Source organism: Anas acuta, chromosome 14, assembly GCF_963932015.1.
Source record: "Anas acuta chromosome 14, bAnaAcu1.1, whole genome shotgun sequence".
Classification (NCBI taxonomy): domain Eukaryota; kingdom Metazoa; phylum Chordata; class Aves; order Anseriformes; family Anatidae; genus Anas; species Anas acuta.
The window spans coordinates 3,288,397-3,314,315 of NC_088992.1; the positions used below are offsets into that span (position 1 = coordinate 3,288,397).

The window sequence follows — 25,919 nt, forward strand, 5'->3', positions numbered from 1 at the left end:
TGTAGTTTAGGCTGTGTTAGAGCAAATCCCATCTGGGCGTGTGGAAATTTTAGGTAGGAGCTGGCTGGATAGCTAGGTAGTGGAGAAAAGTATGAGAGGGCTGACTGGCTGCTCTGTGGATCCCTGGGGTGAACATGCAGCCAGGGGAGGCTCTGTTTGACATAAAAAAATAAACATTTTTAAAAACATAGAGCAAGGTGTGAGTTAGAAATACAGAGGGAAAAATAGAAAGAAAGATTAGTTATGTAGCACAGAATAAGCTTAGAATAGCTTAGAGTAAGACAAATTAGCTAGACAGATAAAGATTTATGGGACGGATTGCAGTATACCTGAGCATGATAGCCAGGTTAGAATGAGCAAATAGGTGTCTATATATCACATATCAGCTTGTTCAGTAGACGTGCACTAGATAAATGTGGAAGACACAAAGCTAGACGAGGCAGGTAATGTAACTACTGGATGGCTGGGAAGTTGAGCAAAGAAGAAGCAACGGACAGAATATAATATAGACATATAAAAATAGATTTTCTATAGAAAATATAGAAACATAGGCTTTTGCAAATACGTAGATGTTATATATACAAAGCTATAACAGGCAGCAAAAAGAAGTACAGATATAATAGAAAACTTAGCAGGGCATATGGAATAAAGGGAAACATGAATTGAGAAGTGAATCAATTAATATGTTTAGGTAGAGAGATGTAGAGATGTTCCAGGCTAAATTAAATAAAAGAGACCTGAGTAACACTGACCCAAACAGATCTAAAATGGGAAAATGAATATAGGGATGATCCCCTATAAATACTGAGAACATTCTGGGGTTAGGTCAGCTGAGTAAAAATTGGATGGAAGGAAGAATAGATGGGTATGTATACAGAGTAAAGAGATTATTAACTGAGTCTGCATGAGCTGGACAGATTGACTAGATAAACGTGTAGAGAGCAGCTTAATAAATTAAAGGCCAAAAGAGAGAGAGATTAGATTGAGACGGACAGGTTTATGGCAGACAGGACACGTGTTGTCTAGGTAAAGGGATGGAGCTGGAATGGTGGAATAAATATGTGACTAATACAGCCAGAGAATATGGACTGATAGGGTGAATAGGGCATTGATTATGGGGAATGTGGATAGAGGCAGGAACAGATAGTAGAAGAGCAATAACAGAGTTAATAGATGAGTAGTTAATAGAGTAATAGATGAGTAACACCCATAGAGAGGTTAGCTGGTCAGCTAGACTACCCATGAAGCTCTGTACACAGAGAATTAGGAAAAAGGAGATGTAGAAGACAGATGAGCAAACGAAATATTGGGCAGACACACACAAAAGAAGTGCATAAATGCAAGAGAAAAGTAGATATGGGAAAAAGCAAAAAAGTACTTAAGGAAGAGTCAGGTAAAATAGGCAAGGAGAAAATAGATTACATATAAAATACATACACAATAAAGAGATTAGGCTGAAAAAACAACCTTGGAACAATTAGGGAACAAACAGGTTGGACTAGGTATTGGGTAGATAAAAAGACAGAGGAGTATTAATGAGCTGGGAGTGTTGAGAAATTAGCCTGATGATCAAGTACGAATTAGAGGGATGTTAAACAGGGGAGTAAATTCTGGACAGGATGATTGATGAAGAAGTAGGAGGGTGCACACAGAGATGAGTGGGTACCAGGAAGCTTGACAGAGTGGGTATGGGTGAGCAGGGAGATGAATATGGATGGAACAAGCAGGAAGACAAAAATGTATAGTTTACCATGTGCTATGGAAATCCAGAGAGATTAATTAGAATTTGCATGAGATGGATCAGATAGGTAAGTAGTCACAGACATTAGTGTAATGAGTATGTATTGAACAGACTGCAAAAAGGATCGGTTAATAGTGGCATTAGCTGCATTGATGTCTTTGGCATGATAGGCAAAAGGAGAAGTGGTGAATACATTAGTGCTTTAAGAAAAAACGAGAGCGATTAGTAGATGCAAGATAGAGCAAATGTGTGAGACACGGATGTATGCAAAATAGGCAAAGAGGTCAGGGAAATGAGAATCTATGAAAATGGAAGATGGATTGCTGAGTGTTATGAAACTCAAATGCAACCACCTGTATGTGTGAATGTGTGGGAGAGAAGAATAGACCAGACCTGCACTCCTAAGGGAAAGAAAGAGCTGTTTGCACAAGAAATAAACAGAATTTACATGATGAAGGCTGAAATCTGACTGAACCCAGTCTTAAAACTAACCCTAATGACTAACCATAATTTTAAATGCTGACACAAGCCCAACCCTCACCTTGTCCTAGCACAGCACTAAGCCTAACCTAGCCTTAACCCCTACCAGTATCCGAACGTAGTGCTAAGCCACAGCCCTAACCTTCCCTGAAGTCCTCACCCTAGCACAAGCCCAGACCTACCACTGACCCTGATACTAGCCATAGTCCTACCCTAACCCTAACCCAGGCACCTCCCTAACTCATACAGAACCCAGACATAATCCTCAGTGCAAAACCAACCCTATCCCTAATTCCAAACCAACCCCAACCCCAGCCCTAACAAAACCCTGACCCCTCTGAGAAGCAAGCTTAACCCTAGCCCTAATTTAATTTTAACCTTTCACCTTTGAGGAACAGGTAGAAATAGATGATGCATTTGTATTCAGCTGATACTAAACTGTGTTGAAAGAAAGACTAGATAAATAAGCCTGAGATGGAGCTGTCAGCTAAATGTGCTATAAAGTTATATGGTATTTGTCAGCTACAGGGGGTAGGAAGGGTAGATAAATGAGTGGGTATGGGGCAGAGATGAGCAGATTAAATGTGTCTGTGTAGAGGAGTTGAACCAGGGAGCTCAGACTGTGCAAGTAAATAAGAAATTCAGGTCTGTGCTCCCAGATCAGGCAGACGAAAATTATAGAACAACGTGATATATGTAACTGGGCAGTTACATCCCATGGCCAGGTAGGTGTGAGGAAGTTGGGAACAGGCAGGCAAGGGATGAGGGAGGTGGGAACGTGCTGCGGGTGGGCACACGGCATGGGGGCTGTGGATGGGTGGCAGTGGATGGTGTCAGGTCTTGCTGAGATGTATGGGGAAGTCAGGTAACACAGCAGGTTTGGGTCAGGAAAGCAGGTAGAACTGTAGATAAGTGGTTTCTACCTTCTGCAAGTTATGAGCCTGCAAATATGATGAGTGGAGGTGGCAGCACTTGGGAGATGGGGACAACCCAGGAGTGGGACAACACCCATACCATGGGGCATGTGGTGGGGTATGTATGGGATGGATGGGCTGGGATGGACGGACAGGCAGTGGGGAAGGAGGAGGTTGGTGTGTTCAGAGGTAGGACATGTGAAGCCAGCTCAGGTCAGAGCATCAGGTGCCTGCCTCTCCCCATCCTCCCAAACCTACTTTTGGGCCACCTCTGCCTGCCTCCTGCAGAACAGGGACGTTGCCAACCAACGGGGCCAGGGGCACTTAAGGTACAAGGACGAGCTTTCTGAGGACAGGATCCAGCCCTTTTTGCTGCCTTGCCAGGCAGAGGAATTGTGCAGGGGCTGTGCTGTGCCCAGCTGCACGCCATCGGGTCAGTCTGTGGGACCAGGGGTGGCTCAGCAGGGGAGCCAAGAACCATCTCCGCAGGCACTGTAGGGCGTGCAGAGAGGTGTGAGCATGCTTCCCTGCCATAAAGGCTAATAAGGCTTCCTCCACCTCGGAATATCTGCACTGACTTGCGGTATTTTATTCTCCTCACCCTATTTCCCAGGGGAAGTGTTTTACCCGAGCTGTGCAGCACACCTCGCTCCATCGGGGATGCCAGCGCCTGCAGCTGCCTCGGCTCTCCCTGTCTTTAAACCTGCCTTTAGGTTTAGTGCCTGTCTTTAAGCACTGCTTCATGAGAGCATGAGTCTCCAAAAGGCTTTCTTTACCTTGCTTGGCTTTACCCTTAACATGCAGCACCCTCGGCTCACCCTGCAGCAGGGTGGGAGCGGAGCTGCAGCCCCCTGGGACCACTGCCAGCCCCCTGCAGCCTCAGTGGGGCCAGGGCTGCCCCAATCCTGCTGGGTGCTTTCCTGGCGTGCTTAAGTGCTTTCCTGAACTGGCTCTTAAATGAGCAAAGCCTATTTCTAGAGTTTCTGGGAAAGAGAAAAGAAGGGAGAAGGGGATTTTGTGAAGGTGCCCAGCTGCCTGAGACACGGGGTGCTCACGGGCAGATTTTGGAAGGTTTTGGGGTTCCCACAGTTACCCGGGCAGTCAGGGGAGCTTCAGAAGGAGCCAGCGGAGATGCTCCTGATACACGCAGCAGTGGGTGCTTTTAAAGATCCCACTATGTACTTAGCTGTATCTTCAGACATCTAAATCCCTCTAAAAGTCTCACTCTGAGTGTCTAAATCCCAGGTGCCTAACTCACTTCTAGGAAAATCTCACACCAGGACTGATTCACTGAATCATTTTTTTAAAATCTGGTCCTCACTCACATAGGGCTTTTGAAAATCCCACTGCTAATCTCCTATACCCAGGCATGTATCACTTTGAAGCCTGTAAAATAAATTACTTTGCGCTCCTGTGGGACAGCAACTACTTTGTCCCTGCTCACACTAAGGCAGATTTTTGTTTCTTGCATATTAACACATAGATTTTTTTTGGAAGCTCTGAAGCTGCTGTGTGAGACTCGAATTAGCAACCTGGATCGAGCGCTGCTTTACATCTTATTCTGTGCAGGCACCGCGCACTGCCGGCAGTTTGTGTCTGCACCAGCAGAGGTGTCGGGAGGAGCTGGTTCTGGGCTGCTCATTTCCATCGGAGGGGTTCGCCCGTGGGCACAAGCCTTCGCTCAGCTCTACTGATCTCCTGGGAAGATTTCGGAGCAAATTCGCTCATCTCGAGCAGAGACCGAGCATTGTTTACTGGCTTTTTGCAAGAAATGACTTGGGTGAAGAAGGGAAAAATCAAACACATATGTTCTTTCGTTTTTCTTTTTATTTCCTATGGGAATTTTTATTTGTTGGGAAGGTTTTTTTTTTTTTTGTTAAATAAAAATTTTGCGCATGTGCTTTCTTCATTAGAAAAATTGGAGTTGGGGATAAACAAATTATTTTTTCCTGTAAAAAAAAAATAAAATAAAAAATTCATGCCGCAAAAGAAAAGGCTGGCTGCCATTGAAACATTTTTGATAGAAAATCTGCCTGCAGCCCTACTGCTTAATCAGTTTGGCGCAGAGCGTAGCCTGTAGCTTGTTAATAAGTGCAGCCTGCCCGAGTGGTTCACACAATGGTGAGCTGCAGAGGAGGCTTGTTGCATAGCTGTGGATTTTATTTTGCAGCTCTGTTAATTAAAACATATTTTACTTTGAAGGGGCTTTTTACTGTTTTCTACGAGGGTGAGCAGAAAACCGTTCTCTCGGTTAGATTAAAAGAAGGATCTGAGGTATTTTTTTAGAGGTAACAACTTTGCATTGTTCAGTGGACAAATTCTTGCTGAGCAACAACATTGTGTAGTTTCTTATTTTTATTTGTTCTCTGTCCTTGTATACAGGCTGGTTTATGAGACTGAATATCTCGGCCGTTTTGATAATATCAAACTAAATTTTCACGTACGAGTTGCCAGGCTGGGTCAGAAAAGTTGTCACAGATTCTTGCTTAATTGGTAAAATAATTTTTACTTATACAATGGTAAACTAAAATAATAAGGCCTGAAACCGTGCCATTGAAGTTAATGACAAAACCTTCATAGGTTTCAAGTAAAGCCTGTATTTTATTATCCCAGTTCCAGTGACTTTTGTTGCAAGTTTGCAGCAAAATGTTAGGGCATTTCTAAGTGTTATTTTTATTATACAAAATCCCATTAAAATCAGTACTGAAGCATCCCATTAATTTAAATGGGACTTTGCATAGTTTGCAGAGTTCCAGGCCACAGATAAAGAAAAGTATGCAGTTTGGAGTTAAACTGACCACAGCTTTTTATTAGAAGACATTTAATCTCGAACGAACAGCGCAGTCTGAGGCAGAAAGTCTTTGTGAACTTCATCTGGGCTGTGCAATAGGAGCCTCCACAGTGCAGCAACTTCTGGCTTGGCCGCCTGGGACCCCTCAGGACCGGCCAGGGCTCCCAAGCAAACCCATAGCCCAGGTAGGTATGCAAAGTGCTCCCCAGGCAGCCTTGCCTTGGAAATGCTAATAGGTAAGCCAGCACACCCAGAACAAATGGAAAACTTGATTCAGCTCTTTCTCTGGCTCCAAGCATCCGCTCACCTCGAGGAACGCGGGGCTGCCGTCGGCGGGCAGGAGCCTGGGGGCTCTCCGCAGCCTGGCGGGGGGCAGAGACCCTCCGGGACGGAGCCACGCCGGGTAGAAGAGGGGCAGCTCCAGGAGTCCCCGCGGGGACCCCCCCAAAGAAAGCGTGGGGAGAGGGAGAGAAAACCAGGGGGGTTTGGGGGGGGGCGTGGGAACACCCATGGGCACAGCGCTGGCGGGGGGAGCTCCAAAATCCAAGTGCTCAGAGCGGCGGGGAGAGGTGGGGGGCCTCTCTCGAGGGTCCTGGGGGGCCCTGAAATGAACCCCCCACTCCTCTGCTGCCAGCCTGGGCACGCAGCCGGGCCTCCGAGGCCATGTCCCTGTGCGAGGGCCGGGAGGTGCCAAACCGTGCTCCAAACCCCTCCCCAGAGAGTCGCTGTGACAATTTTGGGGAGACCTAAAAGCTGCTGCAGGGCATCCGGACAAGCACACGGCGAAGGTGTAGGAGCTGCTTTTCTGCTCAATGCCTCCTCAGAATTTCCCTTTCCCCCAGTCCTAACTGTGCACAAGATGCCCCAATTCCCTGGGTGCTTTTTCCCTGGAACACGGGCGGGGAGGGGGATGCTGGTGCCGGCGACGGGCACAGAAACCCAAAGCAGGCTCTATCCCTCGAACACGCTGAATTTCAGGGGTTTCAGGGCTCTGACAACAACTCGCGGCAGGATTTGGCTGAGCGGGGAGCGCTGCTCTGATTTGGAACTAGCCGTGCTACCTCCAGGAGCAGGAGAAAACGAACACAGGAAAAAACAGGCTAAATTTACAGCCCAGGGCTTTCAGCTACCCCACGGGCTGATGAAACCGGAGGGGAAAAGCACTAATTTTCCTCCCCTGACTTGCATGCCCCCCAAACGACCATGCTCCCGTTGAGACCCGGCTCCCACCGCCGGGCGCCCCTTTTCGTGCGCCCCTGAGCCCCAGCACCGGCTCGGGGCGCACCGGGGACCTGGGGCTGGAGGGGGTCGGGGGCTCGGTGCCCCCCCGGTGTCAGGGAACAGCTCCGTTGGGCCGGGCTGCGGAGCGACCTCAGCGCAAAAAAACGCGCTTGGGGCGCGCAAAGAGCGCGCAGGGGGCGCGCAGAGGCCGCCCCGTCGGTGGCTTTTGTCGCCGCGCAGGAGGGCGGCTGCCGTCGGGGCCGGCCCCGGCGCGGAGAAATTAGCGAGGCGTTGGCTCAATTGCGGCTTTTTCCGCAAAACGGTGATTGTAACGGTAACTGCTGACGGCCGGGTCGTCGGTGCTTGCGACGGCTCGGGAAAAATTAAACGCATCGAAGGAAGTCTGGGTCCTGAATCCGGGGGGATTTGGAGCAGCAGAAGAAAAACGCACCTGGGCGAAACGGGCAAACGGCTCAGCGGAGCTGGGACAGCGAGGGGGGGGGCTTCTGGGTGCGAGGATTAGCTCTTTTTTTTTTTTTTTTTTTCCTTTTTTTGGGGGGGTTGGGGGAGGTGATCCCACGGCTGGAGGCGTTATTATTCCGTGGGAGCAGAAATCCACGCGGCCAGGAGGGCTGCGCCCATAAACCCCGCCGGGTCGCCAAAACAGCAGCGGTAAAAGCCTGCCATAAAATTAGAAGGGGGTAGGGTTTCCAGCGCCCCTGGGGGCGGCAGGGACCGCGGCCCCCTCCCCGGGGAAGGGCGACTTCGTCCCCCCAGGCCGACGGCTCCCGGGGGGGCGCGGGGGGACGCGGGGAGACGGCGCAATTACCGGGAGGAAGCGGAGGGGCCCTCCCCAAAACGCCACCGCTGGGCGGGGAGGGGGAGAAAGCTGCTTTCCTCACTTAGTCGATCTCTTAAACACAGCCAGAAAAGAACATTAAAGGCATTTCTAGATTTCGTTTCTTTTTTTTTTTCTTTTTTTTTTTTTATTCCCATGCTCTTAATTTTGAAAAAAAAAATCACAAAACATAACTTATAAAACAATATATATACTGCATCCTTATCCACAACAGCATAATTGAAACATCCAGCGTAACGTTTACCACAGGTGTGAAATACACTGGGAAAGAAGTACCGTGTGCATTTTATATTATGTTTCTTTGTCATCTACAGGTAATAAGTATCGACAAAAATAAGCAACAAATATGCCTGCAATTAAACTTCATATGCGTTTTGTATGCGTATTAATAAAGATCATATTTATCATTTTCTTTTTTTTTTTTTCTTTTTTTTTTCTTTTTTTGCCAACAAGCACTTGTTAAAGTATCTACATTTACATAATAACACCTTAAGATAATAACACCTTAAGATCATTTTTGGTTCCTTGTTTTTCCTTCACAGTTAGAAAAGCAAGGAACGCTTTCAGCTTTGCTAAGCAACCTTTCCGGACGCCGAGGCTCGCTGTTTCTCTAGCAGAGATGCAGTATCTGGATTCACTTCATAACAGACCATTTTTGGTCTTATTTTATTATTATTTTTGGTGAGACACTCTAAAAATGTTTTTAATATTTTTTTAAGAGAAAAAAAAACAACCTGCATTTAAATAAAGGTGAATGATAATTTCATTATCAGGATAAGACTTTGGATGGGAAAAAGCTGAACAGTTTTTGCATCGCTGGAGGGTATCTGTGCTCTCTCACAACCGGGGATACTGCAGTCTTTTGGAAAGGATGAAGAGGTAGGAACCTTGAGCTGCTTAGTATCAGGAATGACTGGATTATAGCTTCCAACTAAAGAAAAAACATCAAGAATCATGCATTTTAAAAACAGTTTATTCAACGGCCAAGGACAATGATCCGGCACAATGTAACGGCAGATATAAATATAACCTTATATAAGTGGTTGACCCTTGTCATTATTATTTTTTATAGTTTCATACCTAATATTTTTACCATTTTTCCCGCAGAAACTCCTCTGCGAATTATATTTTTTTTTTCTCCCCCCCCCCCCTTTTTTTTTTTGTCGTTTTTGAGTGTGATTCTGTTTCTCAGTGGTAAACATTAACCAAACTCTTCCCGTGCGACAAGCGGCCAAGAACCGTCCCACCAGCTCTTACCACCGAGGCGTCTCCCTCCCTTGCCGCTCTCCCCGCGGGGAAGCGGCCGCCTTACAAACTCCTGTGCAAGTTCAAGTAAACACATACAACCCGCATAATCCAGAGAAAAATTGCAACTCATCCATGTACCAGATTTCGATGTCTCTTGCAAAAGTTTTCTGGTCCGTTAACGTCTTTTTTTTTTTTGATGTTTAATTTTTAATTTTTATATTTTTTTGTTTGTTTTAAAAAGCGCTGCTTTGTTGGTTGTGTCGTCGGTTTTCATTTTTTTTTTTTAGACAATCGAAGTCCGCGGAGATTTCGGGTTTTATATATATATTTTTTATTTTTTTACTTTTTTTTTTTTCCTCTCTCACTTGCTCGGGTTTTGCTTTTAGTCATCATCGGGTTCTTATTTTATTTATTTTATTTCTTTTTTTTTTTTTTTCTTTTCCGTTAAACGTCGCTTAGTTTCTGCTTTGCTTTGTCGGCGGTGTTTGTCGGAGGTGGTTTGTGTCAAGTCCGTCAACTGTTGTACTGACAGGCGTTTAGACTAGAGCCGGGGCTTTGCAAACTGCTGTAGCCGAAACTGGAGTGCTGCTTTGATTTCAGTCTGAGGCTGGCTAAGCTGGAGTTGCAAGTGTCCCGGTAGACGCTGTAGGGCGAGCCCGGCGGCCCGTAGGGACAGGCCGGCGAGGACATGGCCGAGTTGAGCGAGGAGCCGCTGATGTTGTTGATGTTGTTGAGGCCGGAGTTGGCCATGCCCGGCACGGCCGAGTGGCCCATACTGGACGGCATGTTCATGGAGGAGATGCTGCTGGGAGCCGAGAACATGGACTGCGACGAGAGGGGGCTCATGGAGTTGAAGAAGGTGAAGCTCTTGGTGGAGAGAGGCGCCGGGGTGAGGCTTTTGGTGGCCCAGTTGTTGTAGGGGTAGCCGGCGTACATGTCGTCGTAGGGCTGCATGAGCCCGCTGAACTGCGGCACGTAGCCGTTCTTGCACAGGTCCATCTGCTGGTTCCGCTCCCGCTTTCTCCACTTGGCTCGGCGGTTCTTGAACCACACCTGCGGGAGGGACGGACACGGCACGGTCAGCGCCGAGGCGCGCACGGCGGCCGCGCAGAGGATGCGCGCAGCGCGCAAAGATGCGCGCCCGGAGCCCCCCGCCCCGAGCAGCGGGCGGCCAGGGGACAGCCGGGGGCCGGCCAAACGCCCCCCAACCTCCTCAGGCTCCGGCCACGGCTCCCCGGCCGTGCACAGCCTCTTGCGCGGCCCCCAGCCCCCCTCCACGGGAGCCAAAATCCGCGCATCCCGCTGCGCGGCTGTGCGCTCAGGGAGCGGTCGGCGGCATCTGCCAGCCCGGCTGCGCGGGTGCCCGCGGGTGCGCGCCTCGGTCCCAGCCGCGTCCCCCCGGCTCTCCCCCTCCGCCCCTCGCCCCTCTCCACGGGGCGAAGGCACGGCCCGCTCTGATTAGGGCCGGCTCGCCCCGGCTCCGCCGTGTTTCCGAATGCTAATGCTGTGTAATAAAAGTCCCCTGTTACAGATCATAAAAAAGGGGATTGGATTAGTATGTTTAGGTTTAAAAAAAAAAAAAAATCAGGCCCTGCATCGCCTTTGGATGGATGCAGCCTCTGCCTTTATATCTAATGAGAATTTACAGCCCTGACTAGGGAACAGAGAAGCGGGGGCCGCTCCTGGTGTTTGATGCAAAAACCTGATCCAGGCTCTCTCGTATTATTTTTTTTTAGCCCTCGGAAAGCGCTTAAGCCCCCCGTGATGCGAGCCATGAGCCGGGGCAGGAGGAGCTGGCCGGGGCCGGGCAGTGCCAAATTCTCTTCCCAGGTTAAAAAAGCAGCACGGCCAACCTCTCCGGCCGTGCTTCCCCGGACTCCCCCCGGCTCCGTGCGCCCGGCCCCGCGGAGGCTGCGCTCCCTCCCCGCGCCCCTCGGAGCCGGCGCAGGGGCAGCTCCCGGGGCCTCCCCTCCCAGCGCAGGAATGGCGCAACTCCTATTAAACTGTGGGCTCAAGGATGGAAACTTGGAGGGAAGGGATGGCGGGGTCTATTGAAATAAAAAAAATAACAATAATGAAAAGAATCCCGTATAAATATGAAGAGGAAACGAAAGCCAACATGTTCGAAACCTGTAATATACTCCTCGGAAGGTGCTTCCAGACAGGAATTTCCTGAAAATGAGGGTAATAGTTTTAATTATGGCTCCTAGACATTTTAAAGGAAGGCCCTCACAGCAAATTAAGGTTAGATTTGCAATCTGCAATCTCAGAACATCAAACCAAAACATCTCCACACAGAGGGAGAACGAAATTATGTTAATGGCTACTCATATATTAGTTTTATTTGCTTCCTGAAATATTCCAGCAATATTAATGCAGTTTAGTCTCCGCTCCGGCTTTGTTTTGTTTTAAACGCAATTAGGACAATGCTTTCCGATGCAGCGGCTGTTTACTCTTGAAAGATTTTAAACAAAATCTTCGCCATCCGAGTCGGCCACTCGATGTTTAATGACCGAGACAAAAACGGATTTTTTGGGCCAGGGGGGACCCCGCACTCCCCGCACCTCCTTTTTCTCCCTGGCTCCTGCTCCGGGCGCTGCCGCTTCGCTTTTCCACGCGGGGAAATGTCCCGGGTGGAGACGCCAAGGGGAGCTGGACACAGAGAGGCTGCGGGTCAGCACAGCCCGAGCTGCTCCGGTTTGGCCGCTCGCTATCTCACGCGTAAATCTCCCCCTAAATAACAGCCGGGGCTATATATATATATATATTCCGAGGTGCCATCCGAGGCGTATAAAGACCAGGCTCCTTCTCCTTACAACTCTGCGTCTACAGCGCTCATTGCCTTTGCAGTGTAAGCCCCCCGCAGCCCTTGTCCCTCCCGTTGCCCACCGACGGCCTCTGCAAAGAGCCCCCGGGGGAGCCGCGGGAGATGCGCGGCGGGGCGCGGAGGGGCCGCACGGCTCCGCGCTGGGGCTGGGGCCGGTCCCGGGGGGGCGAGCGGCGATTCCGCGGCCGCATTGCGGCGGAGCAGAGCAGAGCCACGGGAGATCGCCCTCCCCGTGTGCCGGCGAAACCAAAGGGCGAGGGGGTTGCCCACCGGGGGGACTTCGCCCCGCAGCCGGCTCCCTCCGGCCTCCTCCCGGCTCCGGGCGCAGCTTTTTCGGGGGCAGCATCTCCTCGGCCGGGGGGTGAATTTCTCCTGTCCGGCCCCGCCGCCGAGTTTAGCGATTCAAAATCACGGCCAGGGCGGCCGGGCGCTGCTCGCAAGCCGCCGGAGCGGCTCCCGCAAGGGGTTGTTCCCCTGCCTCCCCCCCCCCCCACCCTCTTTGCACCCCTCTTACCCGGACTCGGGGTTCGGTGAGGTTCGTCCAGACGGCGATCTCCTCCCTCATGCTCATGTCGGGGTAGCGGTTCCTCTGGAAGGTGGCCTCCAGCTCCTGCAGCTGCTGGCTGGTGAAGTGGGTCCGCTGCCGCCGCTGCTTCTTCTTCTTCGCCGGGTCGTCGGCGGCCCCGTCCTCGTTTTTCTGCTCGCCGCTTCGTTCTTTTTCTGCGGTGGGGTGTCGTGGGTTTTTTTTGTTTGTTTGTTTGTTTTTGGTTTTCTTTCTTTCTTTCTTTTTTTTTTTTTTTTTTTTCTTTTTGTTTTGTTCAGACAGAAATGCAGGCACACAAAGCAGACTCGCCGCCCCCCGCCCCCGGCCCTGCCCGCCCTACCGGGGACACCCACCCGGTTCCCGGGGGCCCTGCACCCAGGCAGGGGCTCCCCGTCCCGGGGGGGGGCAGCGCCCAGCCCAGCCCGGACTCAGACCCCCGGGGAGGCAGCGGGACCCCCGGGACTGCCCGGCTCGGAGCGGGCCCGAGGGGCGAGAAAACCCGGGGGGGGGAGCGGGTTCCCTGCAGCACCGGCCTCTCTGCCCGGCCACGGCACCTTCTTACTCCCTTAAACCTAAGGCGCGATCTTTGCTCCATTTTCTTTGTTGTGCTCGGCCGCGACAGGAAACTTTGGCAGGGTAGGGGTGTAAAAGGCAGCAGCAATTAATTGCAAAAGGCACCCTCTCTCTACCTCTCCACTCCCCCATTTTTTTTTTTTATTTTCCTTTTCTTTTCTTTAGCTGCTTTTAGGATTTCAATGTTTATTTTAACCCGAGGCTGAGCAAAGCCCACTGCAAAGAAAAAAAAAAAAAGAAAAAAAAAAGAAAAGCCGTATCGAAAAGAGCAAACAACAACAACGACAACAAAAACAGGCGCGCTTTCGCGATGGGGATTTGCGCGGCCTGGAAGCAGGAATCCCTCCCAGGCCCCACGGCCACGGGGGCAGAGCCCCGCTCCCCTTTCTTATCGCCCTTCTCTGCTCTCTCAGCCTGGGTTTGGCCGGGATTAGGCGCGGGGAATGGGGTGGGAAGGCCGGAACGAGACGGGCTGGGCCGGGAAAGGTGCGGCCGGGGGTCGGGTTCCCCCCTGGGCACGGCGGTGCGGGGTGGCGCTGCCACCCCCCCCGGCCCCGTTCTGCTGCTGCTGCCTAAGGGGAGCCGGAGGAGCTCGGGGCCCGCTGCCCGGCTCCCGGGGGCGGCTTGCCCGGGGGGCTCGGGGGCGTTTGCGCAGCCCCGACCCCTGCGAGGTGGCCGGGAGGCTAAAAATAATCGCGGGCTGCATCCGAAGGCTGGGAGGACTCGTCCTTGCAAAGTCACCCAGCGATCGCTTTTCGCCTCCGTAATAAAAGTGGGGGGGAGAACAGAGCCGAAATGGAAATCCCAAAGCTGTGTAGGGGCTGATTGCAGCCCCTGTGTGCGGTGAGGGGTTTGCAGAGCCAGCACGGCCTGCAGCAGCAGCAGCAGCAGCACATCGCTACCCGGCCTGGGCTGGACCGGCCGAGCTGCACGCCGCGGGAAAGAGAAAGCAAAATAAAAGAAATCCACACGGCTCCGGCTCGGGGCTGGCTTTGCTCTCCTTCCCGGCCGGGAAAGGCCCGCAGGAACCGGGCCGAGAGGGTCCCGGGCAGGGGGAGCGCAAGGCAAAGCGCTGCGGCCGCAGCCCCCGCGCCGGGTTTAGGCTGGCCGTGATTTCGGTAAAAATCCGGCCTCCGAGCCCGGCCCTGCTACAGTTTCAAAACATTCCACACGTTACGTTTAATTGGCATTTGTGCCTTTAAAAATAAATAATAATAATAATAATTTAAAAAGGAAAAAACAAAAAGAAAAAAAAATAAAGAAAGAAAATAAAAGAAATCGTGAAAGGTATTTTGTAGCTGCTCGGAGAAGAGAAGCACGCGGGTCCTGAGCCCTGCCCCGGCACCGAGGGGTCACATACAGGGGTAGTGCAAAATGGAGCAAATCTCCCTCTCTAATCTCAAATAATCCCCTCTAATCTCGCAGTCCCTTCCAGACGCCGGTCCCTAACTTTGTTTGCGAATCAGCCTGGGAGGCACAAGCCAGCCCCCGTTTATCACCGGGTGCCACTTCGGGACTGGCCCGCGCCGCGGCCACTCTCTAGATTCTAGGACCTGCTAAAAGTGAGAAGAGCACCATCACCCAGGAGAAAAAATTAAGTGAAATGAGACATAAACTTCTCCCGAGAAGGTCTCGGTGGAGAACGGGTATCACGCTCCTTCCTGCAGCTTTTGTTTCCTTCTCCTAGCTTTCCTTGTCATCCTAGAAATGTTGCTACTTTAATTGAATACAAACTGGGAAACCACAGCTTTCCCTGCAGCCCTTGCACATGGTGCTCAGGGCGCTGGGAGCTTCTGCAAAGCGCGCAGCTCTGCGCGAAACCTCTCCGCGGCCGCGCACATTCCCTCGGCGGCGGCCCCACGCCGCCTCTCCTGCTCTGCGGGCCCTTTTAATTTTATTTAAATTTTTTTTTTTCCTCCCCCCCTCCTTTGACAGAGAGATCTTTTTCCACGCCTGCATCTCCCGAGCTGGAAAATAAACCCGGGCAAAAGCTGACACTATTTCAGAAACCTCCGGCAAAACCGCGCTCCCCGAAGAGTCCCCCCTTTCCCTTCGACCCGATCGATTAATAACTATTTAAATTATTAAAAAAAAAAAAAAGACAAAAATAAAATAAAAAATAATAATAATAAAAAAGCAGCTCGTGGGATGGGCTCGGTGGCCACGCGTGTTCCTCTCCGCGGCTGTCAGCGCGGCCGCTCCATGCGGGCCCCTGGCCCCCTCTCGCCCCTTCCGTGGTTTTTTTTGGGGGGATGGAGGCACCGGGGGCAGCGGCGGCTGCTGCCCCCCGGTCCCCCAAGGGCTCCGGTTGCGCGGGGGGCGCGGGCAGAGCAGCGCCGGCCGCCCGGGGAGGGGAAGGAGCGGTGGGGAGGGGGGCGGCGGCGCAGGGGGGGAGCGGGCCGGGGCCGCGGGGGGGTTACCTGGCACCTCCGTGTCGGAGGATTCACTGGCTGAGTTCTCGATCGGGTCTCTGGGCTCCGAGGATCTTTGCAAATGGAAGCTGGAAGCCATGTCATGGGAGGGTTGGGGTCTCAAGCTCTCGGGCAGTCTCTCCAAATTCATTCCACCTTTAAAGGAATCCATGGCAGGGGCGCCGGGCTGCCTGGGGGAGTTTGCAGGTGTTTATTCCACACAGAAAGGAACAAGGAGCTTTTTTTTTTTTTTTGGTTTCTTTTTTTTTTTCTTTCCTTTTTTTTTTTTTAAGGAAAAAAAAAAAACAAACAACAAAAACAAAAGCAAATCCACTTATTACTAACAGTATAATTTTAAGGGTGTCGGAAGAAGAGATCTGGGCAGCGCCTCGAAGCCGCTCGTCTCTGCTCGGGGAGAGGCACGGCACTCCGGCCGCATAGGCAGGGAAGTGGTAAAGATCCCTTATAGAGAAACGCGAGTTGCGAGTTGGACAGTTTAAAGCTAAAGAGATTAAAGTGACCTGCCCTAGAACAAATGCCTGTAGTTAAACGCGGCTCCTCCCCCTGAAGGTTAAAACCTCCCCGTCTCGCTCATGCATCACTCCATCTAGCGCTCGCCCAGCCCGGCCGGGCGGACCCGGACCTGCCTGCGCGCTCCCCGCCGATGCGCGCTCCTTGCGCGCTCCTTGCGCGCCCGCGGCCGAACCCGCGCAGCCCCCCGCGCATCCCCCTCCCGCTGGGACCCCCCCCCTCCCGACCCCTTTCCCCTGCTCCCGCTTCTGCTGCGAGGGTGCCGCCCCCCTCCCCAAAGCCCCCCCCCCAGCCTCCCGCAGCCTCCCCCAGCCTCGGCGAGGTATAAAAAATATTTCAGAAACGAATGGGAAGGTGGAAAATCATTCCCAGCCGCTCGCAGGCCGGCTGGCCTCCACCCCCCAGCCTGTCCCCAGTCTTTTTTTTTTTTTTTTGGGGGGGGGGGGGGGGTGACAGCACCCCCATCCTTTCCCCCCCCCCATCCCGCCGGCAGCGCGCAGGTTGCGCCCGTGCGCACGGTGGCACCTCCGCACCCTGCACCCCCCCCCCTCCGGCACCCCGCGCAGCACTCAGGGACCCCACGGCAGGTCTCAGGGGGATTTCTTTGGGGTCGGCCTCCTGGGATTTGTGCCTGAACCGGTTTTAGCCTTTTTTAACATTTTTTTTTTTTTTTTCTCCTTTTCTCTCGCCGAGGGGGCTAGAATAAAACTCCTGGAGGACGCTCCCAGGGCAGCATCTCCCGGCGCATCGCGGATAACGCCGGGTCTCCATCCCAAAGCAACCCTCTGTGTCCCCCCCCCACAGGCCGGGCCTTGGGTCCTCCCGGAGAACGCCTCGGTGTGTGGGGAGGTGGAAAAAAAACAAAACACGGGAAGCCCTCGGGTTGGGGGCAGGTGAGGGGTGCTCTGGGGGACAGTGCGAGGGGATGGGGCAGAGGGACCCTGGCTGCGACTCCGCCCGGGGAAAGGACCTTCTCTCCTCTTTATTTTCTCGGCTCGCTTTAACTGATCCATCCTGACACTCTATTTTGCTTTCAAATCAAGTAAAGATGTGCGAGAGAACTTTTGAACTGGTTTATGGAAAGTGGAGGGAAGCAATGTTCCAGTCGTGCAGGCTTTTTTCCTACCCCGCCGGGGTGATGCAGCCGGGCCCGCCCCGCACCCCCCCGGCAGAGCCCCCAGAGCCGGGGGGCTGCAGGGGCCGCCCCCCCCTTGCCCATGGGGCCGGGGGATGCCCAAAACTCTCAGCCTCAACCCCCTCACCTCTGATCTGCAGCGCCTTGTGCAGTTAAGGGTGTGCACAGGTAGGTGCTGTTGCACTCAGGTCTCTCCCCCCACAGCCTTATTTTTTTTTTTCTATTTTTGGGGGGCATTTTAAGGTCCTTGTGTCTTTCCGCAGCTCTTGGCCAAATTCAGCTCAGGAGCTTGAAAACGACGGGGGATTTCGGGCACCCGAGGTGAACCAGACAATTTCGAGGCCGCTCAGGCCGGACTTGGTTTAATCCACAGCTCTCAGCAGCTGGGGCCCTGGGGCCGGGGGGGGCTCAGCTGATGCTGGGGAAGGACGGGGACTGCTCCCGGGGGAGAAGCGAGAGGTGCTGTCGGCCTTCCTCTGGGTGGGGGGTGAGGGTGACAGGACTGCAAGCGTGCACCCTTCACAGTCCCATCTTCTTCTTTCTTCTTATTATTTTTTTATTATTTTTTTAAATATATATATGTATTTTCTGCAGCCCCGGGCAGGTCTCCGGGGGCTCCTCCGCTCTCAGCGGGAGCAGGATGGAGCCAGGCGAGCCGTGCTGAACGGAGGGAGGGAGGGAGGCTGCCAACAGCCCGGCTGCTCCACTCCGGCTATTTTAAACCTACTGCTCGCAGCAGCCTTCAAACCGGAGGCGGGATTTTTCTTTCTTTTTCTATTTTTTTTTTTTTTGTTCACTCTGCCGAATTTACAGTTTTTGTTCTGCTCTATAAAACATATTTGAAAAATTCGTTCTAGGCTCAAATCCTCCCGCCGGGCGCAGGGGAAGGCTCAGCTCGGGCCTCGAGCGGGTTTTCCCCGAGGTGGAGGCAGCGATAAGGCCGGGGACAGCTTCTGGGGGGTCCCCGGGACCAAGGGCTTGGGGGGGGGCCCGGCCCCGGCCACAGCCCCCGGGGTTTGATGGGGAGTAACGGGCCGGTCCCGCCGCCCTCGAGGGGCTTTTGGACCGAGCAGGGCTCTCCCCTGGTCCTCTCCTGGCCTCCCCACGCGTGTCCGTGCCCGGCCGTGGGGCAGGGTTTTGCCGCACCCTTGCGCACGGGTCCGCGGTGCCACGCAGCGGCTGAATGTCTTATAGGGGATTTTTGTGGGTCTGGGGCATCCTCTCCCTCCGTGCTCTGTGGGGCCGGGAGGCTCCTGTCGCACAGGGCCGAGGCCGCCGCTTCTCCCTGACTCTGTCGGGACAAGCACATGTCGCGACAACCCTGCAGGACGCACCCGCAGGCCCCAGCTTTGCGCTTTCCCCCCTCTCCTCGTGCCGGGCTCGCTCCGTTTCGGGGCGCGGGGCGCGTCCCTTCTCGGGCGGTTTTCCCCCATGACGTCACGTCCACTCGCGTGACGTCACGCCTCGCTCCGTGACGTCACACCTCGCCTTTCCGCAGGCCCGGACCCCAGGAGAGCCTCGATGTCCCCCCTCCGAGGGGAGGCCGGCGGCGGAGGCCCGGCAGCCTCCCGTCCCCGCGGGGCCGTCCCGGGGGAGCCGTGACCCGCGTGGGCGTGGGAAGGGCCGGGAGAGGCAGGGGGGACTCGGGCTGGGGGGCTCGGGGGGGGGCTGCAGAGCTCAGCCGAGGGTTTTGCGTGGGAAATCTCCGCACCAGGGGCTCCCCCGGCCGGGGGCTGCACCCCGGAGCTGTAACACACCGGGGGCCCCGCAAATTCACCGCTCCGCTGCCGTCTGCTATAAATAATCCCAGAACGAGGGATGGCGCTTATAAATAAATCAGCGTCGGCCACGGCTGTGATAACTCCGTTAAGAAGAGGTCAAGACACGTCTGAATGAGGGAAGGACCCCCTGTGCCTCCCGAAGGGGCGGACAGCCCCCCCAGAAGCCCCTGGATAAGTTCTGCACTGGGGATTTGTTTTCGGACAGGAGCTCCCACCCCGGCTGGCTGCAGCGTTTGTAGCCAAGGCAGAACCACCTGGGCCGTATATCAGGCAGCGAAGTTAAGTCTCTGCCAGCTTTTCCTCTTCAGGTTTATTAGCATTGTATAGACTCAGATTCAGTCTATAAATTATTAGGAATTGTTACAAAAATGAAAGCATCTCCTCCCGAGCGCACCTTTGCCCGAGAGGAGAGGGAAGCCCTCTATAAAAAAAAAGCTGCAGTGAGGCAAGGGGGGAGGGAGAGTTTCTCCAACCCAACCCAACCAAACCAAACCCAAACCCAAACCCAGACAACTCAACCCAATCCAACTCGACCAAGAAAAACCAAACCAAACCAAACCAAACCAAACCAAACCAAACCAAACCAAACCAAACCAAACCAAACCAAACCAAACCAAACCAAACCAAACCAAACCAAACCAAACCAAACCAAACCAAACCCAAACTAAATTAAACCAAACCAAGACAAACCAAACCAAATCAAACCAAGACAAACCAAACCAAATCAACCCAACCCAACCCAAAACAACCAAACCCAAGACAAGCCAACCTAAACACGACCCAACGAAACTCAATCAAAGCAAGCCCAGCCAAAGCAAGCCCAAGCAAAGCCAAGACAAGCCAGCCAACCTCCACATGGTGCTCCTTGGTGGAGCCCCGCGGCCGGGAGTTGCTGTAGGAAAACAACATGAATAATAAAACCCTCCCAAAAGTGCCCGGCGGGAGGTGCGGGGGTGGCAGAGGGCTATCGCCACTAGCTTAAGCAGGAGACATCGACGGGGAGGTGACAGCGGCTGGAAGTGCGCAGCTCCTCTGCGCGCAGAGCCGGCTGCTCCTTGACAGGGCTCAGGGCCATTTTTAAAGCTTCCTACCATGAAAATGTCCCCCGCACGGGTAAATGAGAGGGTTTTACCCTCCAGCCCCTGCTCCCGGCCTTTGCTGGTGCGTGGCTCTGGCCCACGGCTGCCCACGCGTGTCGGGAACAAGCAGACGGGGCGATGCGCGCAGGGATGCACGCAGCAAAGCGCAGCTCCCCGCGGAACTCCGACCGCTCCTCCGGGCCGGAATTTGCTGCTGCGGCGTACCGGGGGGAGATGTCCGTCGGTGCGGTGTCCGTCGGGGGTCCTGCCCCAAACAGCATCGCCCCCCCCAATCGTGCGGCCCCGCGCAAGGCAGAGCCCAGCGCTCCCCGCCGCCACTGTAGCTGCCCCCTGCTCCCCTCCTCTGCCACGGCCCTAAGAGGAAAGCGAGCATCCCCCAAATCACGGCGGCCACGGAACGAGCCCCGCAGCCCTGCGGGATGCCCTCCGCAGCCGGAGCCGGGTGTCCCCGCGGGTGGCCGGGACTGGAGGACGGACAGAGGGAAGCAGAGAGAGGGGGAAGAAACCCAGCCGAGAGAGCATGTTAAATCGCTCAGGGAAGGAAGGTGGAAAATTACGCTGGCTCTTAGCCGGCCTGTCCTCCTCTGCGCAGCCAGGAGAGCAATTTTCCTAAGAAGCTGAGCAAAACGAAATCAGCCCCTTTTGGATCTGCAGCCCCCGTCGCTCCTCGGCCCGGCCAAGCCTCCGCCTCCGCGGGCGCGCAGGGCCCCTCCGCGCAGCGCTGCGCCGCTGCTGCTCGCCGGCGGCTTTCCCCGGCCCCCCTGGCCCCCCAAAGCCCCCGATGCGCCTCTGCCCGCTGCCAAAGACCATGGGCCGGGGGGGCTCCACGCTTCCCTCGGCCCGGCCGGCCCTGCCCCACCGCCCCGGCCCTCCCCGCTATTCACACCCAGAGGGGGGAACTGAGTTTTCTGGGGAGAAAATGATTTTTATTATTTTTTTTTTTTTTCTGGGGGCGTTCGGCCTGTGGCACCTCGCGGGACAACCGGTGTGTGCCGGAGCCTGCCGGAGCCCCGCTGCAGCTCGTCCCGGGCCCCGAGCCCCTCGGATCCCCCCCGGCCCGGGGCTGCCCCAAGCGCCGACGGCCAACGGCAGCGCTTGCAAAAACTGGGGATGAAAAAGCTGAAGGCTTAATGTTTTCTGACAGATACAAATGATACCCCAAGGCTTTCTTGAAACGCAGCGACTGACGGCTGGAGGAACGGTTTTTCCTATTCGGGTTTGTGCAGCTGGAAGCAGGCAGGGGGGTTCCCCTCGGCCCTCCTCCCCCGACCCTCGCCCCGAAAATAAAACCATCTCCCGAGCCTCCTCCTGGGCTGATTTCTCCCTAAATGCCAGGCAGCACGGTCCCACCCCGAGCTGCTTTCGCGGCCCTTTCCGCATCCTTCAGGCCACGAACACCCAAGTGTGCTCCGAGAAAAGGCACCCGAAAAACTGCTGCTGGCAGCCCAGGGGCAGGCACTGGGCAGCCGGAGGACCCGGGGGGCTTTTTCTCTGGGTGGGGGGAAGAGAAGGGAAAAGTCCAATAAGGTCCCACAATTCCCTTTCCGAGCAGAGGGAACATGCTTTTCTTATTAATTGATGGAGGAAGGGGCAGCGGCGCTTGCTAGGTAGCCTGCTCATGTTACTCTGGGCATCTTTACATCCGAAATGTGTTTTGTAGACCAAAAAAGATGCCTCTGATGGAAGATTATCAAAAGGCCCTGGCACCCCCTTGGCATTTGCTGGGATCGTTCTTCCGCAGAAAAGGAGGCAGCGTTTGGAACCACCGGTATTATGTTTCCTTGTGGGTTTCCCCCACCTTGTTTCAGGCGAGCAACCTCTTAATTGCTGCAGTGTATGGATGGGGGAAACACATTTCCCCTAAACACAACATTTCCTGAAAGGCTGAAATATTCTAATAACGCGCTGGGCTCTTTAATGTTCTCAGAGCAGCAGCGAATCTCTGCAGAGCCCCACGTTTCCTGCTTCAAAAAGCAAAATCGGAGAAACAATTCACCTTTGTGTGCCTTCAGCTCCGATTTTCTTTTCTTTTTTCCCCCCAGCTCTCCCCCAGGGCACGCTGACCTCCCCCGCTGCCGGCGGCCCCGCTCGGTCCCGGGGCCCGGGGAGCAAACCCCGTCGGGATGAGGCTTGGGGACACTTTTGGGGCCGGTTCCCCTCGGGAAGGGCCGTGTGGGACCGGGACATCTCGGGGCACACCGCCTGCAAGAGGGCTGCGCTAATCAGCGCGCGAGGTTAGATATAAAAGTCGAGGGCAAATAAAACGAATTAGTTTTATTAGCACGTTTAGGAGGCGGTCTAACGAAGGAATTCGGCTTTACTAGAGAATGTTTTCTCCTCCCCTTTTGTTATTTAAAAGCGGCATCTATCCGGGCTGCTCATCACGGGAGGGAAATAACGCATCGCTCACCCCGCAGTCATTTTCTCGGAGCAAGGCGCTCCCTTCCCTAAGCACGGCGAGCAGGCTGTACCCTTGGAAATACACGATTTCATAATAAAATCTGCGTGAACAATAAAAACCAACTGTAAAGGACAGGCTGCAGAGCCCGCCAGGTTATTGTTCGGCGGTGGGTTTCGGTAGGAAATATCTGCCTCGCTCACAGGCGAGATTAACTCGGCTAAAACTTTCCCGGGAAGCCTTGCCACAGCTCCAGCACGGGATTTCCAGGACTCTGTCCGTATTTCAGGCAAAAGAAGGATTTTTGAGGAGGTTCTCCAAGCGAAGTAGCTCTCAGCGATTATTTGGAAGTCAATTTTTAGATCAGCGGCTCAAGCTGGCGCTGGGAATAGCGCGGAGAACACGCACCTTGGTTTGTTAAGTGGAAATTATGTATTTTAAATTTGTTATAAAGCAAGCAAACGGCGTCTCGGTCCTCACTACACGCACTTGAGTATTGTTTTTTGTTCAATTCGTGCCTCGGCGTTTGTGTTCGCTTACAGCGAGGTTGGCAAAATTTAAGGAGAGAGGACGAAACAACAGAAAGCCCTCCTAGGGACAATTATTTTAGCGCGACACCTAGAAAACTCTTCTAAAGATGCCGTTAGTGGGGAGCCTCGCAGGCTTTCAGCAGGGTTAACACGCAGAAAAAATAAACCTTTTTCCACACCCTCTAAGAATTTCGCTCCCGTTGTGCGCAGCGTTATCCCGGAGTGGTGCTGCGAGACACGCGCCCTATGTACCTCCTAAAAAGTGTCTTTTTTTTTTCCACTAAAAAAAAAGAAAAAATAAATAAAGCGAGAAAGAAAGAAAGAAAAAAAAAAGAGCAAAGCAGAGGCACTGCGGAATATTCTTTTTCTGAGCAGGGAATTAATTCATCGATGGCCCAGGCTCTGTCCCGCGAGCCTCCTCCGCGGCCGCGCAGCCCCGGCGGAGCCTCCCCAGCAGCCGTCGGGGGGACACGGAGCACCCCTGGCCCTGCCACCTGCCCCCGGCTCGGCCCCCACCGGAGCCCCCGTGCTCCTTCCCCTGGTGCTGCTGCTGCCGCCGGTACAGCCCCGGGGCCGGGCACCGGGCAGCGGCTGCGCCGTGGAGAGCCCTGAGCAGAAGGGCTGGGGGCTGAAAAAGGTGTGTTGGGGTAGAGTAGGGTAAAAGAGAACAGAGTAAAAGAGAATGAAATAGAATAGAATAAAATAGAGTAGAATAAAATAGAGAAGAATAGAATAGAGTAGAATAGAATAGAGTAGAATAGAATAAGGTAGACTAGACTAGAGTAGAATAGACTAGACTAGAATAAAATAGAAGAAAATGGAATAAAATGAAATGAAATGAAATGAAATAAAATGAAGTAAAATAAAATAAAATAAAATAAAATAAAATAAAATAAAATAAAATAAAATAAATAACATAAAATAACATAAAATAACATAAAAATGAAATAACATATAAAATGAGGTAACTCCTCTGGAATTGCATTTCCCAGCGCATTTGTCAGGGCTGACGAAGCGCAGAGGCCCCGAAAGAATTTATGCGCGGTGTAAAAAGATGTCAAGGGCCGCGGCCGGGCGCGGAGCGCGGAGCGGGGCCGGCGGCGAGGCGAGGCGGCGGCGAGGGGCGCGCCCCCGGCCCCGCTTTGTCTCCCGGCCCGGCCCCGGGAGGCTCCGCACCTCCGGGCCGCCGCCCGCGGAGCAGCCCGGGGGAGGCGAGAGGGGGGAGCCGGGGGCGGGCCGTGCCCCACGGGACACGCGTGGGGGCTCGCGGCGAGCGCCGGGCACACGCGTGGGGGCGCGCACCGGGGCCACCGGGGAGAGGTGTGGGGGGGAGCGCGGGGTGGACACGCGTGGGGGCGGTCCCGGTGGGGGACACACACGCGTGGGGGCGGTCCGGGCGCCGGGGGGGGACACGCGTGGGGCCGTCCCCGAGCACTTACCGGGCGGTGCGCTCGGCGGCGGCGGGGGGCCGGGCCCGGCGGGCGCTGTGCGCGCCCTGCCCGCCGCTGCGGGCTTTTCTTCGGAGATTTCCCCGTCTCCTCCTGACGTCAGCCCCGTCCCAGGGTGCCGCACACGGGGGAGGGCCGGGGGAGGGCCGGCAGTACCGGGACACCAGCACCTCCGTGCCCCGGCTGCGGCATCCCCGGGCCCGGCCCCCTCGGAGCGCGGCCCCGCCGCTCCCGGTGCCGGTGCCGGTGGCGGCCACCCCTCGGGCAGCTCCGTGCTGCCGGCTCCACGGCCCCTGCCCTCCTCATTTCCTCCCGGCTGGTTCGTTTCGTCTGAAGGGGGAGGGAAAGCAACGGCCACTTTTTTTCTTTTTTCTTTTTTTTCCCTTTTTTTTTTTTTTTTCTCCCCCCCCAAGGAGATGTCCTGAAAAAAGCCCCCGGCGCAGGGTTCAGGGCGGGGGGAGGCAGCAAGCAGCGCCCAAAGCTGGACGGGGCCCGGAGGACACACGGTCGGGGAGCTCTGCTGCCCTGCCAGCCAAACATCCATCCCCAGGCCCTTTGTCCAGCTTCGTTTTCTAGGGGAGCTTCAGAAATTTGAGACGCTTCACTTCCGACATGTGCCCCCTCTTGGGGTTTTGGAGAGCCCAACGGGTCATTTGAAGGGGCTCAGCCCTGAGAAAAAGCACACAAGTGATGCGAGGACCTCACCAACACCACGGGCATGGCTTGTGCTTTGCTAGCTGAGTGTATTGCATACACACACACACACACACACAGCCCATAGCCATAGCTGAAAAACAAGGACAACGAATATGGAATGGATCAGAAAGATAAATAGCATAAAATCAGGAACAGTCCAGTCCCACACTTGCCATTTGTTATAGAGAGGAGAAGTAAATGGGATTCACATGTCGAGCATTAGCTGGTTGTTAGTCTGTAAGATAATATTAACTTTAGTGCTTGCTGCTTTACTCCACTTTTCCAAAGGCAGTTCCAGGAGGCGCCCAGCCTGTAATTTAGGATGGCACATACTGTGTGAAAGAGGCTTTGGCACCGGGGCCTACCAGCACATCAAGGTGATATTAACATAATAAAACGTTTGGAGAGCGAGTAGGAGCTCATAAATTAATGCATTCTACTGTTTTAATGCTGGGAGCTAACAATGCGTTTCCTGTGCGGCTGATCGTCCCCGCTGCAGCCTAACAGCTGTTTTAAAGGTGCTGTGAAATTAAAGAAAGGGAAGATGATTGTCTTTAAATCAATGTTTAATGATGTGTTATTAGGAGAAAAGTCTTCCTCCAGCAGATGTTTACATGCTGAGGACGGAGGGGAGCTTCCCGGGCTGTCTGCTTGCCTGAGCAGCGGGGGAGATGTCCCCACGGCCGTCCCC

At 53.9% G+C, this 25,919-nt stretch overlaps 1 protein-coding gene across 4 annotated transcripts; it reads right to left on the minus strand.

The window, feature by feature from the left end:
• Nucleotides 1-8,391: 8,391 nt before the first annotated feature.
• Nucleotides 8,392-24,743, minus strand: PITX1 (paired like homeodomain 1). 4 transcript variants are annotated; one of them, XM_068698129.1, is made up of 4 exons: nt 24,524-24,743; nt 15,619-15,796; nt 12,596-12,801; nt 8,392-10,307 (listed from the first exon to the last, which is right to left on the minus strand). In XM_068698129.1, the coding sequence occupies exons 2-4, from the start codon at nt 15,779-15,781 to the stop codon at nt 9,768-9,770; spliced, it is 909 nt and encodes a 302-aa protein (XP_068554230.1). In that variant the 5' UTR covers nt 15,782-15,796; nt 24,524-24,743; the 3' UTR covers nt 8,392-9,767. The 4 variants fall into 4 exon arrangements, with proteins under 4 accessions (XP_068554230.1, XP_068554231.1, XP_068554229.1 ...); XM_068698130.1 differs by having other exon boundaries at nt 15,619-15,800; nt 24,524-24,724; XM_068698128.1 differs by lacking the exon at nt 24,524-24,743 and adding an exon at nt 15,955-16,308.
• Nucleotides 24,744-25,919: the final 1,176 nt, after the last annotated feature.